The sequence below is a fragment of the Gracilinanus agilis genome, chromosome 3 (assembly GCF_016433145.1).
Source record: "Gracilinanus agilis isolate LMUSP501 chromosome 3, AgileGrace, whole genome shotgun sequence".
NCBI lineage: Eukaryota > Metazoa > Chordata > Mammalia > Didelphimorphia > Didelphidae > Gracilinanus > Gracilinanus agilis.
In genome coordinates, this window is record NC_058132.1 from 67670504 (window position 1) to 67692158 (window position 21655).

General features: G+C 38.7%; 1 protein-coding gene across 2 annotated transcripts in view; it reads right to left on the minus strand.

The window, feature by feature from the left end:
- Positions 1-21599, minus strand: part of SRSF4 (serine and arginine rich splicing factor 4) — a 32097-nt gene extending 10498 nt beyond the window's left edge. For both annotated transcript variants that reach the window (XM_044667958.1, XM_044667957.1), the window contains exons 1-2: positions 21452-21599; positions 91-233 (exon numbers count right to left, since the gene is read on the minus strand). In XM_044667958.1, coding sequence (XP_044523893.1) covers positions 91-233; positions 21452-21558 — 250 coding nt within the window. In that variant the 5' untranslated portion in view covers positions 21559-21599. The remainder of the gene's footprint in view (positions 1-90; positions 234-21451) is intronic.
- Between the last annotated feature and the right edge of the window lie 56 nt (positions 21600-21655).

Here is a 21655-nt window from a genome sequence, read left to right on the forward strand (position 1 = left end):
CAACAATTTAACAATAACATTAAATAAATGATTTAATTTCTAACAACAAAGTTGAGAAAATAACTGATACAAATGCATAGTAATGCTTACTGCGTCCAGAACCATAACTGCCATCTCGACGAGGACCCCGGGCATGCTCAACAATTACTCGCTCACCACAGAGGTCTTTGCCATTCAGTTCATATACTGCATCATCTGCATCACGGAGGTCATCAAATTCAACAAAACCATACCTGAAAGAGAGGTCAGAATCACAATTGGGGTGGGGAGTTGGGATCACATTGACACACAACTTCATAGTTATCAAAGAAAAAGCAACAAAGCTCCATGCTCTAGAAGGAGTTAAACTGGCCTTGCAAACTAAAGGTCAGTTAGGGTTACCTATGCTGCTAAAGCAAGGTACCACTATGCCCCAAAAGAAAAAGATGATAAGAGTAGGGGTTCTCTCGAAAAGGACATAAAGATATGGACCAGAAAATTACATAAGAAAAGAAAACTTATCTGAGAGCTAGGGAACCTGTAAGTACTCTGCCATGATGGTGCTGCTTATAGTAGCTTCCTCATCCTTTCCTTGCAAATAGCTACTATCTGCTTTCTGGACAGAAACACTAGGGAATGAGGGGTGAGAAGTTCTTCCATAAACAGAGCAGGACAGGAGAATGACTACATTTTAAACAAGTCATAAAGTTTATCTTTTAATTTAAGTCCCAAAGTAAAATCGGGGGTGGGTGGAGGGAATCAGGCCTAAATTCAGACACAATTTGAAAATTTTACATTATGTTCTGAAATGCTTATTTTTTAAAAATCATGAGTAATTTTTACTGCGTACCAGTGAACCCATACAATCTTTAAAACCAGAGCTTTTCCTTGACTAAACAAACAAATGAAAAGGCTTGATTAAAAAAAAAAATCGATGTGAGTTAACTTGTTTGGAAATTCCCAATAAACGTCTATAAAATTTTATGAGACAGCATGGTATAATGAAAAATGCACAAGATCTCTGGGCTCTGACAGTTACTAGATGTATATCCTGGTCAAGTCAATTAAACTCTGCACCTCAGTTTCCTTATTTAAACTAGCCATCTCACAAGGGTTAGGAGAAAAGTGTTTTTAAAACCTTAAAGTGCATAGAAATTTGAGATTTTATCCTGATTTATACAATTGCCTTGTGGGACTATGAGTTTTATTTCCATAGTATTTTAAATACGAATTTCAAATTGGTTGGTGTGCTTTTAAAAGCTTGGTGACCTCCCCCTCCCCAAATCTCCCACCACAAAATGAAAAAGCAAACCAAAAACCACTAAATGTATGTTAGACAAGTGAAAATTTATACAAACTTAAGTGCAAAAATCTCTGATATTTAAAAAATGAATACATTTCAGGTATGCCTTATTATTCACAATCATGCTAATGTTGCTAGAGTGCTTTATCTCTCACAATTTGAAACTATTACAATCCCATTAAGTGGAAAAGAAAGCCACAAACAGAAGTTGAATTCTGAAACTAAAACAACTCTGTAATGTGTTGTATTTAAAGGCACCCTGGAATGATAGAGCCCTAGACTTAAAGGTTTGGAGCTTTGGCTGTCACTGGCTGGTGACATTAAGCAAAATCAAACCAAACCTTTTTGAGCCTCCATATCTTCACTGATAAAGTGGGGATAATATTCTCTGCCTTGCTTACTTCAGAGGGTTGTGATTTGAAGCAACAGAAAAGCACAAAGGTTCTCTATATATCAATGCCAGCTGCTGTCACTATTTCTTTACATTTCTATCCCCAGGACCTAACACAATTCTAGGCACACAGAAGGTACTTAATGTTTTCTGCTTGATTCTATTGTGCCTTCAGATTATAGTTACATGGCTGAATTGCTTTTACATAACCTCTTCTCACGGTTTTATCTAGCTTTTCAAAACAAAACATTGATTGCCTCTTTAAAAGATGCTGTTGGCTGGTTTCCTCCCCTTTACTAAGTATTTCAAAACTCCTTCAAGCTGATGGCTTTATTAACTACACTAGAATACAATGTAGCTATGTAAGACTCTCCCCCCCCACCCCAACTCCCATATACTAATTTATTTCTCCTCTTTCAAAAATTTTTTTTGTTACAAAGGACAGCTTTCTGGGAGGAGACGGGGATAAATCTAGTTAATATAAAAGATAACAATGAAAATCTCTTAAATTAGAAAAAGAATAAAGTATAGCTATCAAATGCTGAAATATTTCTTATATATAATTTATAGCAGTATTAACTTCATTGAGCTTCATTTATTTTTGACTATATTTTAAAAATATAACAGCTGGCTCTTAGATATTAATGACCTGTAAGCCCCTTAAAGCAGGGCTTCTTAACCTTTTTTGTATTGCTGACTACCAGTGGGCAGTCTGGTAAAGTTTATGGACCCATCCTCAGGATAATGTCTTTAAGTACATAAAATACATTAAGATTACAAAGTAAATGCAAAATATTGAAATAGTTATCCAAAGATAGAAAAACAAACTAAACCAAAACAAATAGTTCATGGATCCCAGGTTAAGAACCTCTGCCTTAAAGCACTGCTTCACAAATCCTCAGGTTATATTGTGGAAAAGACTAGATGTAGATGTTATCAGTGCCTATGCTCTTTGAAAGATTGTGATAAACAGTAGAGGTATCATAGGCAGAGAACAAATGTTGTTTTGACCCTCTCCACTGCCAAAAAAAAGATTGAGATTGAAGCCTGCAAACTCTAGGGCCGGAGAGCTTGGTTTTGACTCCTGGCAAGATTCTAGAATAAATTACCAAAAGAATGGTTAATGAACACCCAGAAAAGAAAGTGGTGATAACAGTATGGCTTCATCAAGAACAAGTCATGTCATACTAACCTCCTTTCCTTTTGGACAGGATTAACAGAATAGCAAACCAGGGAAATTCTGTAGACTTCCATTTACTTATTTAGCAAAGCATCTCATGCTATTCTTATGGACAAGATGGAGAAATGTGAGCTAGGTAAAATTAGGTAGAGGCAGATCTGTTTGAATGGGCAGCCCCTCAAAGTGCTCATTAATGATTCAATGCCAATTTGGCACAGTTTTACAGTGAAGTATCTCAGGCAACTGTACTTGTCCCTATGCTGTTTAATATTTTAATCGATTACTTAAAGGTACATCAAACCTGTCAATATCAAAGGTGGGGAAGAATATGAGATATTAAAGACGTGATTCAAATAGATCTGAATAGGGTAGAACATTGAGCCAAATCTAAGAAGATGAAATTTAATAATAAACAAACTCTTCACTTGAGTTAAGAGGGGGTCGGTATGGCTTAATAACAGTTGTGTTTGGTTCTGGATACCACATTTTAGGAAGGACATTGACAAACTATACTTTGTCCAGAGAAAGGGAACCAGGATGAGGAAGTATCTTAAGATTATTCCATGAGGAACTGGGGATGTTTAGCTTGGTAAAGAGAAGACTGGAAGGAGTAGGTGTGGGGAACATGAAAGATGCCCTCACAATCTTGAAGGGCTGATTGTTCTACCTGGCCACAGGAGTTAGAATGAGGAACAACTTAGTATAAGGGAACAGATGGCAAAGAGGCAAACTTTGGCTTGATGAGATAAAAACTTCCTTACAAATTAGAGCTGTCTTCCTCTAGTATGGGCTGTGTTGGGAGGCAGTGAGTAGGACTCCCTGGAGGTCTTTAAACCAAGGCTGGTTGGTTACATATGAGTCTTCATATGGGCCGAACTAGAAGGCCTCTAGGGTCCTTTCCAATTCTGAAATCCTGTAATTCTCTGACTCTTAAGAGGTCACAAACAACCTGCTGTATTTGACAAAGCAAGTAACATTTAGTATACAGTTACCACATTGAAATGTGATTAAGTCACTTAATTTTAAAAATACATGGTAATTTACCAATAGTAATTACCAGCTTCCATGAACCCTCAATGAACATTTTGTAGTCAATTTGGCCAAAACGATAGGTATATCCTGCTTACCTTGTATGACTTTGAGTCATACAATACCATTATCTCTGGAGAATTAAAGTGAGTTACCCAAAGGGCAGAGGAAAGGTATGTGGAATACATGACTTTGCTGTAACATATTTCTAGTGAAGAACTACTTGGGACAAGTGGCATAAAGAATAGTGCCAGAAAGATTGTTGACCTGAAAAGAATGAGGATTAGGTAGTGTCTAGTTCAAGGCAAAACTGATGAAATGAAGAGCCAGAATCCTCCACTGCTGAGTATACAATGTCAAGAGATCTAAAGAAGAGCCCAGGTTCACAAAGGGCAGGTAGGTCCCTGTTGTGAATCTATAGGATGACGTGAACCAGAATCATACCAGATGAGAAGGCAAGAGCGGGTTGCAGGACCTCTGTCCCTGGAGGGGCTACTCATATTGAGGAAATTATTTCATTGTCTTATTTAACATCATCAAGTGATTTTGCAACCTATCTTCTATTTTTATTTTATGTATGATAATTTAAACAGTCTGCTTCCTCATTTGTTCAGGACTTGTCACTGGCTTGACTTCACCTATCACTTGAGGATACCCTAATCTAGCATTGGGTGTCAGTTTAGGCTGATACCAACTATAATATGAATATCAGTGTGCTACTTTCAGCTTTTCTGAGTGGTTTAACAATCCTGCCCAAAATTTAATACCATGATTCATCCAAATGGGAGATGTCATAAGATATATATTTTATACATTAAAAATTAATGGGAATCCCTTGAGAAAACTTCCTGTTCCTTTCTGGAACTAAACTGAATAGTATGTAGGCACTAGAGAGAAGCCTTTAAGTTTTGATCTAGTCTAACCTTCTCATTTTACTGATGAACAAACTAAGGCCTACAGGATGTTCTTTGCCCAAGGTTGGAGCTGAAGCTTCCAGGCTGCCATATTTTCCATTACATCTTGCTGCCTCTCCCTCAGACTCCCAAATTAATACTATCTCATTATAAAATACCATGAATCACATATACTAGGAAAAACTTCAGAAGACTTTTTTCAAACCATTTATGGAGTTAAGGGCCACTGTAAGCATGTCCCAAGTTATAATGTGAGCAGCAAAGTGTACTAATTCTTAAAAAAATCAGATGCTTCAATCGCATCTAGACTGCAATGCATTTTCTACAGCTATAGATCATCTAGTGTTCATGTCCTCCCAATTATCCTAGAAAACCCAGTAGAACTCCCATTGATCGCTTCTGAAAATTAAATGATAATGTGTGAAGTAGAATACTTTTCTTCAATACTTCCAGGATCTGGGATTTTAAACAATGTATCTTTTCCATCTCAACAAATCACAAGACCTTTGTATTTTAAAGTAGCTAGTGTTTGAGAATGATAGTGGCCTGCAAATTCTTCACTCTATGGCCAGCTTAGTGTTGAAGCTCTCCAAACTTAGCTTGGCTGGGCTTTAGACAAGGGGCCTACAGTTTATTACTTTATTCATCCTCGAAGCTTTCCCAGTTTGGTGGGAAGAACCTGTCAAGAGTGTATGCTCTTTAATATAAGATTTTGTCAATGAAGAGTTTACCTACATGTCATGATAAGGTATTCTAACCCTAAGCTTTACACTTGAATTTTCTCTACCTAGCAGCAATAGCTTTTATGAGGAAAAACACTCTCATGGAGTGGAAAGGACACTGGACTAGAAGTTAATAAAATCGACTTCAAATCATTTGTGTGCCATTTACTAAGACCTTGGGGAAAATTTTCTCTGAGTCTCAGTCTCAAGATATAAAATGAGGGGAACAAAATATCCATTACCTTCCTTACAAGGTTTGATTGGGGGAATCAAATGAGGTATGAGATAATTGCCATAAAGGGTTTTGTGATTCAAAAGTGCTATATACATGTTATCTGTTACAATGATACATGAACATGGTTTCTGCATTCATCTTCTCTTCATTTTCTAGGGACTTATTAGCAGTGTAACTTTGTGGTAGTCCCCCAACTCCAAAAGCCTGCAGTATCCATGCTGATGTCAACATGCCACCTGTGACTTGACTCAGGTGTCAAATTTCATTAAAGTTCAATTTAGTGCATCCAGATTCAGTTACACTTTTAAAAAATATAAGTAAAAACACAGCTGGAAGCTTATCTGAGGCAGGAATTTCCTCCTCGAATACCTATAATCTGGAGTTAGGAAGAGACTGTGTTTGAACCCTCTGATACTTATTACCTATACTACTAGTAGAAAGTCACTTATCCTTTCTGTGTAAAATGGGGACAAGAGTATCTCATGGAGTTGGCATAAGATGCAAATGAGATTATAGGGTGTCTCAAAAATCTTTAGTGCAGTTGTAAGCTATTATGGTTTAGTAGCTAAAAACTGCACAAAGACTTGTGGGACATCCTGGATATCATGTTTTTGGAAGGTTGTTAAGTGTTCCATGTCAGTTAATAGTATTACTGCCAGCTGGCACAACCAGGTGCCTGTCTTAAAACTATCACAAGGACCAACTTAATTTGATTGCTTCAATTTATTTATTAGCAAGCAAAAGTTGTCTCTGTGCTTGTATGGATAGCTTTTAGAGGAAGAAACACTTTAATTTGTTTGTTAAGTAGAACCACTACATTTATAAAGTTAGGTAGGAAGGGCTAAAACCTTTTTTTTGCTCTGATGACTAAAAACAAAAACCTTTAAAAGAATTTGCTTGCACAGGATTATAGATTATATACTTTATACGCCACCAACTGTGAAACATTTAGTTGTGTTTTTTTTTTTTCAAACAGAAGGGTGGTATTTAAAATCTTAAAAGGTGTAAATTTGAATATAGAGTTCTTCTAGATATGATTTTAATCACTTACCCCAAAGGTCTTAAAAAAATTAAAAAATGTTTCTTGGAAAAGAAAATACTTTTAACTATACTTATATTATTCTTTTGGGTCCAGAGAGCAGGCTCTCCCAGGTAACAGATGCTAGAGAATCTTGCCCCAGTTTAAACTGAACTTAACATGTTCTGGGCCTGCTGAACTGTTGGGATGATGTGAACAAATAGTGTGGAAGCTAATATCGCCTTCATTACTTGTTCTCTATTTTCCAAGATTTTTGAGACCTCCGATGCTCCTCTCTCTCCTTTTGAATTCTTATATACAGAGGAAAAAGAAAATAGGGATTTAAATCTTAAAGATTGTTTGGTGTTTAAATTAGAACAGAGAGCCTGAGAATAAACACACACACATACACACACACACAAAAAAAAAATTCAAAAGAAACATCTGGTATCCCCCTATGAATACCTTCCATAATAAGCAATCCAAAATGGAAATTTCTTTAATCTACTTGCAGACAATGAATCTCCTCTGTTCTCTTAAGAACAAAAGTCAGTCCCCTTTCTATTTAAAAGAGAGGGTGGGGTGCAGAAAGGTCATGGATCTAAGACAAACTGTGAAACTCTACTAAAGGAAGGACTACCTTATAACCCCCTTTCCCTACACCTTTCAGAAAGGACAGAGAGCATGGCTTAACTGCTGAGTCTGGGCAGAATGACCTAGTGGAGAAAGCAGTAAACTGGGAGGCAGATCAGGATCTAATCCAGGTTATCCTTCTTCCCAGCAGTGTGACAAGCCATATACATATACATATACATATACATATACATATACATATACATATACATATACATATATATAGTTAGAAGGGCCCTCAGAGGTCATCTTTTCTAACACCTAACTAATCAGGAATCTTTTCTAGTCATATAGCCTCTGCCTGAAGACCTCCAATGGTTATCTCTGACCTCTCAAGGTAGCCTATTACTGTCTAAACCTCCTATGGTATAAAATGGAAGTTATACCCCAACTGAATGCTTCACAGTGTTGTTATGAGGAAAGCACTTTGCAAGTCATAAAGCATTACCTAAATTTGAGTTATTTTTTCAATTGTATAGAAACATTTGTCTTCAAAGTTTCTGCCACTATCTATAGCCTCCTAGAAATATTAAATATTATGGCTCGTCAATATGGCATTTGTATATTAAAGACAGGAATTATGGAATTGACAATTTTCCTTTCTGGGTCTCAACCTTCTTGTAGATGCCTTTGCCAATGTATCATAATTCTTTCATTGAGCTTTTTATGCATTTTTCTTGGTCTCTTGGCTATAACTATGAAGCACTGGCATTAGAATGATTAAAAAACCAAACCAAACCAAAAACCAAACCAAAGTGCTCCAAAGGCTTACAGTAAACCTAAGAACTAATAAATAGGTTCTTATTGTTGTTTAGTAGGCTTTTTCGGATTCCCAAATGTCTTCATCTAAAACTGTAAATCAATGAGCCTTGTCCTTTTCCTTGTATGCAAAAAACACTACTTGAAGAACATGATACAGAGGTTCTCTCACCCCTTCCAGAACGTCTTAGGGTCATCTCTGCCCTCCAAACATCTTCACGGGACCAGGGAGGCTGGAGGCAAGTCCTGTCTGGAAAACGATGAGCATGACTTACTCTGGGGTATGCTGATCAGTGGCCTAAGATAGTATGCTTTAGCGCCATGTGCCTAAATGGATGCTCAGTAGCATTCTAACTGATGGTGCCTGCATGTATGAGAAATAAAGTAAAACACCACCAGATTCCTCTATGTTTATATTGTTCACAGGCACCCACTACCATCTCTCAAATAAGAGAATGTATTAAAGAACTTTGCAGACTGTAAAGTGCTTTTAAAAACATAAATTCTCAGAGCCCTGGACTCAGTTGGGAGCAGACTTGGTTTTGAATCCCAGTTCTGCCACTGTGTGAAGTTGGGCAAGTCCTTTAACCCTCTGGGCCTCAGTTTCCTCATCTGTAAAACTTTAAGAGGTGATTTCTAAAGCCTCTTCCAATTCTTAAAAAAAAAAAAAAAAAAAAAAAAAAAAAAGCCAAACCCCAACAAACTAGTGTCTATCACCACCCTCAAAAGGGAGTTTGCTTGAGATTTTCTTTCTTAATAATAGCTCTCCAAATGGAATTCATCTTCTTGCGCAACTGGTCTCTCCCTTCTTTGCCCTGAATCTAAAGGCACATCAGTGTGCTGTTCTGTATATGTGATCATGATATTCCTGAATCACCATAAGAAGATGAGTTTTAATTTGTTCTCCTTCCCCCCTCCCCCCAAGTAAGTGTGAGGGATGAATTGTATTCTCACCCACTTGTCCTTTTTATTTAGCAACAGGGTTGGCCAGTTTTAGGAATGTTACCTAGGGCCAGAGGGTTTTTTAAATCCATGGAAAGTCAATTCATATAGGGACCAAACATCAAACTTTGGTATTATTCACACTGTATTCTAAGATAATCAGGCTCAATATTTAAATTAAGGTAGGGCCCTTAAACTGACTACCAGGGGGGGAGGGGAGGAAAGGCAGTGACAGAATAAAGGAATTAGCTCCTCTCATAGTACCCAGTGCTGAATTTACACTCCAGAATATTTTGACCCTGCAGCTGGAAAAAAGCTGGGGAAGATAGCTAACAGGATAGCCAGAATAATTTATGCTCCCTGATAAAAAACTGATAGTGGGAAAACTCCTGGGGGAAGTTTCACGTTTACTGAATGTACAGGGGAGATCAAGACACACACAAGAAAAAAAGGTCGGGGGGTTGGGGAGAGGGGAGGGCAGAGAATGAGAATTCTGCAAAGTACTTGGCCTAGACTCAAAAGGCCACAGCATGCTAGATTACTAAGGATTGGCAAACCCTCAAAGGAGAATCAATCATTCTGCCACATGAACGGTTTTGGGTGGACAGTGTAGCTGTGAATGGTGGAATGGCACATGAATAGCTCCAACCTGATTTCACTATAGAGTTGATCACAATTCAGTTTCCATGACTTCTCTTTATTCCAATCCACCCTATATCATGAAGCAGATCACTCAGACTCTTTCCATCCAGAGAAGTGAAGTCACCAAGATCCCCTTGCTTACTGAGAAGTACCACCTTGGTTGTGAAGAACATCTGTTACTGAATTTTCTTTCCAAAGTCTCTGTGAAGTAATAATGTAATAATGATATCTTACAGTTTTCAAAGTATTTGCATATGCATTTATTTGCTCCTCACAAACACCATGTGAGATAGGCTGGGCAGGGATTAGTATTACCCCTTTACAGATGAAGAAACAAGCTCCCTGAAGTTGGAACTTATCTGAGATCACACTGATAAGAGGCAGTAAGCAAATCTTGGACTCTAACCCAGGGCTCCTAACACCTACTCTAGTCTTTACTTCACTGCCTTCAAGGAAACTTGAAGAGGGAATCACCTAGGGTCGCTGCAGGGACACCTAGGAAAAGGCTTCAGGACTAGCCAATTCTAGCATTATTGCCAAATGTCAACTCTACAATGTTAAAAGCTGTCTGCCACAATCTTAACTGCTATCCAATTTAGTGGTGAGCCCAGAGGGAGGTCTGCCACCTTTGGTTATGGCTTCTAGTCTATAATGAATGTTCTCCCACCTTTCAAGACAGAAGCCTACCTCATCATTTGTCACCTGTGGACTATACCCACAGAGTTTCTTTACTACAAATAATGAAATAACAATGGCACCATTCTATTGCATCACTTATGTCTATGAGTTTGAAGCTGTCAGCTCTTTTTTTGGTAGCTTTGACATTAAGTAGGCTTCTGGCTTCTGCTTTAGTCTTCTAAAATGTCCCCAAGTTTTGCCCACCTGTTCCTATGGTCAAAGGTTTACCACCTTAATTTGAGATTACTGTAAAAAAAGCCTTTCTACCTGGAAATTAGTCTACTATTTCTGCCCAACACAAGCTATTTTATATACAAAAGTAAAACACATTTTTCTCCCAATCCTTATTTTGGTTATATTATTTTACTGCTCAGAAGGCTACAGTGGAGCCTCCAATACTTTATTTATGTCATTTTCTGCAGCAGGAGTATTCTACCCACTCAGTGTGGCAAATAATACCCTTTTCTCAAAAAATTCCTTTTAAAAAATTAAGCCTTCTTTTGAAACCTGTAGTCAATCATTTCAACAAGTCCTCTTAGCACCTATCAATAACTGACTAGGTGAAAGGATTTAAAATAGGATAAAAACTTAGGACATCATTTAACCCAATGTCCTGATTTTTACAAACCAATAGGGTAAGTTGTAGAGCTAGGTTTTAAACCCAGGTCCTCTGATTCCAAAACTGCTGCTTTTTCAGATGTTGATTGTGTAGGTGGTGATACCTCTGTTGCTCTCTTTTGTTTGCTGGGCTTTTAATTTATGCCTTTCCTTTCTACTTCATTACAGAATTGGGAATTCTGTAAACTCCCAGAAGGCAGGCATTATGCTTTCCATAGTGCCCAGCCTCTTACTCTTAAGAGGCCTGACTAGAATATGTCTTTTAGGGTAGACAGGACAAGAATCTTTGGAGGTAACAGACCTGTCTTCTTTGATAGTATTTAAAAAGGGACTGAAATTGCAAGAATAGATGATACTTCAAGTTATTAGAGTCAGTTACCTTTCATTCTGTTTCCAGGAAAGAAAAAATCTGATCTGGGGAAGAACAAATATCTGGGGATGTGTAAGTAGTCCTATATTGAGATATATCTATATATCTATATCTATATCTATCTGAGTGATTTTCCACCCTGTCTTGTTTCTTCTCCAAAGGTAATAAGAACTTGAGTAGAATGGTCTAGGCAAGGAAATAGAGGTCTATTCTGGGGAATTTCCATTCTAAAGCCCTTCCAGACCTAGAATGAACCTAAGAAGGCTGATGTCAAACTTAATTAAGCCTTCTGGTTTTGCTTTGGACTTAGGAAGGGGAGGGAAATAAACATTTATATAGCACCTATGTACCAGGGACGGTGTTAAGTGTGTTTAATAAATATTATCTCATTTTATCTCATGTAGGTGCTGCTATTATCCCCATTTTACAGTTGAGGAAACTGAAGCAGACATCCGATTAAGCAGATTTGCTTAGAGTCACAAAGCTGGTGTCCAAGACCAGATTTTAACTCGGGTCTTCTGACTCCAGGCCCAGTGCTCTATCCACTGTGCTACCAGCTGCCGCTAATGACTTAGGTTTGAGTCAGAATGAGACCATCCCATGAAAGTTTTGTTATGAGAGTAACAGTGATTAAAACTGCCATAAAAAAGGGGATGAAGTGAGTGACAAAAATGATTTTTGTAAATGGAGGAGTTGGATCAGAAGAGGGAATGAGGGTATATCTGGGTTTTAAAATCTCTCAAAGATCAAGAACAGTGTTCACAGTAAAAATGTAAAGTAAGTCATTTTAATTTTAAATAAAAATTTTGATTTTGAGCTAATACAGAAGTATGTAATTTTTAGTTATTATCAAAGGTATACGTACAGCAGAGAGAGAAGAGAGGAAGAGAGAGAATGTGTGACACTTCTACATTTGTATCCTTTATAATTTACTGTCACTTATTAACATTTAGCTGAGATTAAGAGTGAGTAAATATCAGAAGCAAAGGGACTGAATCTATACTGCAATATTAGTTATGAGACCAAGGATTCATCTAACTAAGTAAAACAAAAAGGTGATTAACATCATTAGACTAAATTATTCTAATGGGTCTAGAGTTGGAAGAGAGGTTTGGACATCTAATCAAATGGATTTATTTTTATGAAGGAAAACTGGTCTTCCTTCCTTTAGCAGGAATTCTTTTTTTTGATACCCTCTATTGGTGCTGCATTAAATGCTGTGCCTTTCATTCACTGTGGGCAATCTTTCCACCCTGTAGTGTCACATGGGGAAAGGAATTACAATGGACCACACAAATCTGAGTGCCAAGAAAACCAATATATCAACTGATATTTTACCACGAAGACATTTATGGCACTGTGATAAGAACCTTGGATTTGGAATCAGAGGACCTGGGTTTGAATTCTATTGCTGTTCCTTATCTCATGTGTAAGGGTAGCTGAGTAATCTGATCTCTAAGCATCACTGCTAGAATTACAAAATTATCAAGAAAAATGCAGCGGCGAATGAACAAATCAGTAAACCCCATACTGCAGCTACAGAGCTCCCATGTACCTCAAGATCAGACAACTCTTTCCTCCATTCCCCCCAAGCAAAATATGACAAAGACTTCATTTCTTGACTGAACATTGGGAATAAAAAGTATAATCTAGCGGAACTTCATTCGGTGTCAAGAGGGACTCACCACTTAAAACAACTACAACTTTAGGTACGAAGGTATTTGAGTATTAGTGAGATGTTCTGAATTAATTATAGTCCAAACTAATCTCATATCACATTTTCTTTTGTAGTTGCACGTTTCCTAACTCATTTCCTGTTTGACTATTGTCTCTGTGTCTAAAGTTCTTTTACCATGCTGAGCCTCAGTTTCTTCCTCTAAAAAATATGAACAATAAACTTATACTGCCTTCACTTCAGAAAACTATTGTGCCAAAGGGCTTTGTAAACTAAATAGTGCTTCCAAAATAGGAACTATGACAATGATGATGATAATAATGATGTGCTTTGACTGGGTTATTCTTTATGTCTTTACCCAAGCCCTGGTTCTATTTTTAGCCCATAAAGAAGTACTCTTCTCTAGTCATTATACTCACTTGCACTTTAACTCTAATCATGTAAAATACGAATAACAAATTTTAACCTAAGTGATTACTTCTTTTTGTCAATAAAAAAAATTATCATTTTGGTTTTTTAAGTCAGAATCAAGTCTGTTCCCCTCCAGGGAATAAGTAGCCCTCAAGGATTGGGGGGTTGAGGTGGTGGTGTTGGAAAAAACACATCCACACCTGTGTCCATTTCAATTTACTGATACTTAATAACAGTAAATTGAGCTTAAGGGTAAATGAGATAGGAAGTGTCATAAGAAAAGGGACTGAATATTCCCTGATGTCGCAATGAAGTTCATGCAAACTCCATTACAAATTAAAAACAATTCCCCGAACACAAGAACTTGGAAAGCTTTAAAAAACACACTAGTTTGTAATAATAAAAAACACCTCCCTCCCAAAATGACTAAGACTAGCAAATGAATTAAAACACCTAAATGGCCCAACTTCCTCACTTCAACAAGTGCTTTCACTTAACAGCACTACCTACCACCGGTACAGAAAACGTAAATTAGTTTATGTTCAACACAAACACAAAGATGACATGCCAGGCTATGGAGATCCTATGGAGGAGCCCATATTTGGTCCCTCCCCTTCAGGATCCTTAATGACTGGATGGTTCTGGGAACTGATACTGGGACATTGTATTTTACTTCTTACTCTTTGTTGGTGTAAATCCTACCCAGGTCAGCCACCACAAAATCATTACCATCTTACAGCTCTTCAGAGAATGGTGTGATGAGCACTGCTGGTCTCAGTCCAGGGTCAACATCATAAAAATCACCGTCTCACTTGGCAGTTACTGGTCCCCTTGCTGGCAGTCTCAGCAGAGAGACCAAAGACTGAATGGGCTGTGGAACCTGAACTACCCTCTCACTCTTAGAGGCAGCCCCTGAAGGTCAGGGCTGAGCCACCCTGGAAAGGCACGAGTGAGGGAAGCTTTGACTGCCACTGCCCATGCTGTACCTGGTCTGTGAATAAATAGGTCTTCAGTCTCCAGGGTTGTCAATGACTCATTTTGTAACCTTGGGCAAGCCACTTAACCTCTCTGTGCCTCAGTTTCCCCATCTGTAAAAAATAGGGACAACACTTGTTTGTAAAGCACTTTGATATCCTCAGTTGAAAAAAAAATCATACAAATGCATGCTATTATATATATAAAAAAAAAATCCAACGATTTTACCTTACAAATATACAAAATACCACCACCACCATCAATATCACCTTGGCTGTTCAGAGCACCTTTCTTCTGAGGAGCTCAAAGTACTGTCTATATGTTATCTCAATCTTCTGCTGTGGTTACCTGGAGGTATCCAATAATACTGGATCCAAAAATCAAATAATATCTTGGATTTATCCAGCACTTGTCTTCTAAGGAGTGACAAAAGCTTCATGTATCCCATTTATTCATATGACACCCCTGTGAGGTAGAGAGGGGGAGGGGAGCACATATTATCCTCATGTTACAGATGGTTAAGCTGAGGCAGTTAGTGCTTAAAAATGACTTGCCCAAAAATCACATTGCAAGTCAATGGATACACCAGGACCAAATTATAAGTGTCTCAATTCAGTGCTTCATCCACAATGCTTGATATTTTAAATATCTTAACATTTTATTTTGGTACTTGAGTCCTGGAATATTATTATTTTTTTTAAACAAAGAAAAAAGAGAAACTAAGTGAAATAACTGTTAGCAACAAGAATACATTTTAATAATGATTTTTAAAAGTCACTAGGTTCAAAAAACACAGCCACATTTAGAAGATTTATACTTTGAAAACAACTTGAAGGAAGAAAGACTATGCTACAAGTCTTAGGAGATGTCACCTAGTAATAACAGAAAGACATACTTAGAGACTAGTAGGGTCTCATGAGATATCCTTTTACCTATTACTGACTCAAGATAAAGGTGCTTGAGTATTATGACCCCTATACTAGCAGTAGAGCAGCTTCCAAGGACAGTAGAGTCAGGTCAGACTTGAATGAGCTTCTTTATCTTCCTCTCTTAAAAAATATCAACAAACCTTAAAAACAAAACCAAACCACATTTAGGAATTGATCTTCAATTTTAACTCTAAACAACAGGACTGGCCAAACCCTTCATTAAGTTAAAAGTTTCAAAGTGGTTCTTAGGCATTATAGCAAAATTATAGAGAACCAAATGCCCTAATTTTCCAAGCACACAACCATGTCATTTCTGTTCATGTTGGCTCTGAATTACATCCTAAGCTATTTAGGATGAAGAAATACATGAGCTACACGAAGAAGTGGACCCAATGGCAAATCTTCAAATTTCTTTTGAAAACTGCTTCTTTCCTGCAATTTATTATATCATTGCCATAAAAAAAATCAATTATTAAGTTGTTCTCTGCTATTTTCAGGGAAGGTAATCACTCATCACAATTAACAAAAATAGTAAAACTTCAGTTAACCAAAATCAAACAAACTTGACAATCCCTCAATCATAATTTTGCTTTTGCTGTACCTGCCCTGAAGAGCAAAGGAGCAAAATGACATAAACTAGGTCATATCAGGGATTATACACACATACACAAACTCCTTTAAGGCATCTTGGCCTTGGGGGCCAGCAGGGAGTCATATCACTCTCCTACACCTACTGTATACACATAGAACATACAATAATCACTGTTTGCTCAAGGTGATCCTACGGTATGGCAAAATCTTCAATGAAGAAGTTAACTATATTCAGTATACTCTATGAAAGGTAAGAAAGTGTACTGAAACATTTAAGACAAACTTTCAACAACATGGGTTTCCTAACTAATTCTCAGTTAAAGAAAAATTCAATTAAACAAAACACCTTACTCTCTGAGAATTCTGGTCAATCAAGGTTCATGATAATATGAAACACAGATCCTCAGTGTTGGCTAAACCTCTTCCTTGAGAAATACTGAAAGTTCTTTAGTTCATGTCTTCAGTTAGTGAACAATGAAAGCCCACTCATTTTCAGGTTTACTCTTTTCCAGCTGCCAGGTGGTTAAGATAATCTGTAGATGTTGAGAAGAAACAGAAAAAAAATCCTACAGACACATATCCCAATCACTAGTAATTGACTAAGGTGTACTAAAAATATTCCAAGTTTAAAAGCTATCTCAGGTAGAGACCACTCTGGTACTAATCTATACATTTCAACTGCTGCTTTGAGAGGTATAACTAGTAATCTGTTTAACAGCCTATTAACAAAAAAAAATGCTGGCACTTAATGATACTTTTAAAACTACTAATTTTGTGGCAAATGCGCTCATAAACCCAAAATTTCATTAGACTAAGTAAAGGTAAGTGTCAGATTTCCGTAAACATTTAGAAGGGAGCACAACCAGAGTCCAAGACTTTCATTCAGAGAACACTAAAAAGTTTTCTGATGGTGATCCAACTTTTTATAGAACAGGCTCAGCTTCATCTGCTCCTCTCAACAGAAGTTGTCTATTCTATCAGTAAGAAGTCATAAAAAATAGTGACAAAACCCCAGCAAACAAGCTGATCCCTCCTGCCCACCTCTCAGCTCTACATTTTGCTAAATGCTGGAAGAGAAAGCTACCTACACTGCTAGTATATGCTTTCCTGATATATCTGCTGCTCACAGCAGATACAGTGCTGAACATGGGGTAAGGAAGGCCTGGATTCAAATCCTGCCTCTGACAATGAATAAGCTGTTTTTGAGTCTCAATTCCTTCATCTGTAAAATGGGAATAATCCCTGTAGGACCTACTTCATGGGGTTGTTTATGAGGCCTCAATAAGTCCATTTAAATAAAATGTTTTGCAAACCTTTAAGTGCTATAGTAACATCAGCTATGGCTATCATTTAAGACCCTTGCATCCAGGAGCTGTTGGTACAAATGGAGGAAACTCCAAAGAACCTGTAAGGGTCTAGAATGGTTCTGCCCGAAAGGAGAATGGACCTATAATTTCAGAGGCCCTTCACAACAGGGCAAATCTAATGCTAGATCATATAGGGCTTGTCTGTGAATGAAGAACTTTCCTGAGCACAGGGTATCTTGTGGCTCAATACAGTATAAACTGAAATGTGCTGTGTTGCCCAGGGCTGCCTCGTATACCAAAATGGCAAGCACTAAAGCTGCTTCCCTCCTCTTAGACACTACTCAATATAGTTCTGATCCTTGCTTCCTAGGATTACTCCTAGGGATTTTGTATACCTTTTGTAAAATGAAATTTTCCATGCTTCACTAATCCTGAACTTCCCCATCAGTCCTCGAGGTTAATTTATTACTACCACCCAAAATTTGAAAGTGAAGACAAAAATTGTTCATTTCTCTTTCAAAACTAATTTTCTCCTTCTTACTTCCAATTTTCATGGCTAAGAAGTACTCTCCTTTCTGGATCCCAAGCCTATAAACTTGCAACTTAAGGTTGGTTCTCTTTTTGGTCAATTGTGCAGAGGCAGCAAACATAGTAAAATGGAAAAAGCACTCAGGAGACCCAGCCTAGGTTAGAATCCTGGATGTACCCCCAGCTATGTAATCCCAGGCAAATTACCTCACCTCAAGTGCAAACTAAGGGTAATACTCACACTAGCTGCCAACTCACCAAGAGGGCTGTGAAGAAAGCACTTAAAAACTTTGTAACCTAAGAGCTAAACTGAGATGACATTTCATTATTAGTTACTAATCATGCCATTTCTTCCTTTCATACTCACTCTTTCCTTGCTGATTTGAGTGCTACTTTTACAACCTCATCTAGGGTCAACTCTTGCCTAGACTGTATTTCTCTCACTGGTCATGCTTTCTCCAAGTTTTCCTTTCCCACTAATCCTCGCTGCTGCTACAAGGTCATCTTTGGAACATGTCCTCAGTCAGTATCATTCTCTTCCTTTAGGTTGGCTGACAGCGTCTCACTTTTCAATGATTATTAGTTTCAAAAATAATCCTTCCTCATTATCATCCTTTGCTTACTTAAAAAACAAACCAAAAACCCTTACTTACCTTCTGTCTTAAAATCAATTAACTGAGTATGAGTTCCAAGGCAGAAGAGTAGTAAGAGCTAGGCAATTGGGGTTAAGTGACTTGCCCAAGATCACACAACTAGGAAGTATCTGAGGCCAGATTTAAACCTATGTCCTCCTGTCTCTAGGTCTGGCTCTTTATCCACCAAGTCACCTAATTGCACCATCTTTTAAAATTTCTGAGGATTTAATTCTCACTTCTCCCCAACCACTGTTTCCTTATAGAACTGGGGAGTGCTCATGTAAGGGCAGGATGAAAGACCATAACATCTGGAAGTCTACAGTGAGAGTGGCTACTCAATTGGACCCATTCTTCTTGAATATCTCCAATTGTTTTTAGTAAAACTTTCATAATGAAATTTAAGGATTACTTCATGTTCATAAGGACAACTTTGATGTCAAATTCTTTATTGATTTATGTTAACAAATTGTATTCTACTAGCATCCCACCATTATTCCTATCAAGCTAATTTATTGGCCATCTCATATTTGGCTCCTTCTTGCTACATCCTCAATGAAGTCTTCTCTGAACTTTACAAGTTAAAAGTGATTTCCTCCTTTTCAGACCTCAAAGAACTTTATGCATTGATCCAAATTTTAATCTATAGTTACCTGTAAATGTGTCCTATCTTCCCTATTATTGGCAGAGTCCATATTTTATTTTTTTGTACTGAACACAATGCAATGAACAAAGCAGATGTATAAGAAATGTTTGCTTTTGTTCTTATCTCACCTAAAGATGGCTGATCATCATGCCTAGGATAGGGCTTGTTTCTCCATCCACCAAGCTATATTCTCCCTTCTTCTAAGTCAATTGTACATAATGTTTATCTCTCTATATAACAATATTCACATCTTAACTCTAAGCACAACTTGGTGTAGTAATTAAAATGCTGTATGTGAAGAAAAAGACCAGGATTTGATTCTAATCAAACATACTTAATAGGTATATGAGCATGGCCATGCCATTTAACCCCTGGGGCATCAGTTCCTTTATCAGTAAAATGAGGATAATACTTGCCCTATCTACCTCACAGGGTTGTGAGAAAAAGTGCTTTCCAACCTTAAAGTGCTCATCTATAACATTAGTATCATTCAAATTTTCAAATTACACATTGGGCTTCATGACAGAAGTCATCCCTCACTGTTCTATACTCCCATAAATAATTCTACCACAGTGGCAGACATCCTGTTCTGATCATAAAATGATCAGAAGAATAGTCTGCACAGTAGATTACCAACTCACATTCTTTATTACTGTATAAGCTCACAAAAGTATCCTAACCAAAAATTACTTATACTTATTCTCAGTTGCTTGAAAGTATGGGGAAGATCCATGACTTGGATCCCAGTTAAAACTCCTTAATGTTACTCTTTCAATTTGGCTGACTGTGTAGAAAGCATTAAAACATTAACCTTATATTGTAAGTATATGTTGTACACCAGCTCAATTTAAATAAAGAAATATTTGATAATCTAACCAAGAATACATTCAATAAGTCTTAAATCCTCAGATCCTGCTCTGTATAAAAAGGGCAATTTTATTTAACTATGCGGGAAGAGAAATGAATATTAATTAACATTTTACCAATGAATTTCCCCTCAGATGAATTCTTTTCATGATCATCTCCCAGCAAACTTTAAAGCTCACAACTACTTTATAGTATCTAAGAGCAACCAAATTTTCCACAATATACAACCTGTATTTAACTCTTTCAGAATCTATCAAGCAATAGCTGCTGGTATTAAATGAGGGAATAAATTGCAGGCACATTAGACCCATAGCAAAGGGATAAGTCATTACTTGTCCCACTCCCCTCCCCCCATCCTTTCCAAGGTCTCCCAGTAAAGCTAACTTTTAGAGACTTCATTTAATACTGTCTTCTCATCTTTATACAATTTTCTCCATTCTCAAGTACTACCATTAATGTGTTCTTGTATTTGTGCTCTAAGTCCCTGTTTTTCCCCCTCAGTAACAGTCAATCTCTGTATCTTTCACTCAATATCCTTTTCACTTAACTCCTGATGATAAACCTTCTGGTTCGGTTTCGCCAGAATGAAACGACTAAAAATACCCTTTCAGGCAGCTTTTGGGGGCCCAAAAGTTGAAAAATACTCAAAAGTGTGCCCCTTAGCCCCATGACAAACAACCAGCTGAGGCGGTTACTACCTATTAGAAGTAAATTCTCTAACCATAAGTACTCTTCGGAAACACTGGAGAACTCAAACACAGGCAACAAGAAAACTATGAATGGAGCTTTTAAAGAGAAGGAGTTAAGATGTTGATTTACCCTTGGAAAGGGAATGGTGAGGACTTTCATCACAGCAGGGCCATACTTTCGGAAAGTGTCACTAGACTAACTGGACAGGAGAGTCTCCCGCCCAAATTAGCGTTGCACATGGCAAGTCTACCAGAGCCTCCCTGCCAGAGGTCGTTTGCCCTGGGAAGATGCGTGGTGACCCGTCTGATCCGTTATTCTGGGGGAGAGGTGAAAAGGGGACAGGAAATCCTAGCTGTTGGCTTCCAGCGCGCCTCGGAGCGCTGGGAGCTAGCGCTCATTCGCTCCCCAGTAAAGGAAGCACCATGGCCCCCCAACCCGGTGCTCCCCTCCTCTGCTCCCCTCCGCCCCGGCCCTCAGCCCCGCTTCCTCTACTCCCCATCCCACCCAGGTCCCAGGTCCTCCGGGCCGCTCCCCATCCCCTCCCCCGCCCGCCCCGAGCCTCCACTCCGCGCAGGCGCAGTCGGAACCCAGGGCCTACTCCGGCCCCCCGAGGCGCCGCGGCGGCGGCGGCGGCGGCGGCAGCGGGGCCAGGAGGTCCGGTGGCTACCACCCTCCCTACCCCGAGTGATCCCGGCGCCCCAGTCCCGCGGCCTCCCTAGCGTTCCGGGGCCCGACTCCCTCGCCGGCCCCGGCCGGCTCTCTCCCGCCATTTCGCCGCCCGCCTCACCCGTTCTTCAGATCCACCTCCAGGATCTTCCCGTAGCCCTTGAAAAACCGCTCCACGTCCCGCTCCCGAGCTTGGTAGCTCAGGCGCCCAATGTAGACCCGCGGCATCCCGGCGGTGGCGGCGGCTGATTCACCCACCCCCACCCCTCAGGCGGCGGCCGGCTGGCAGTCCGCGACGAGGCTGGAGCGCGGCGACGGCGACGGC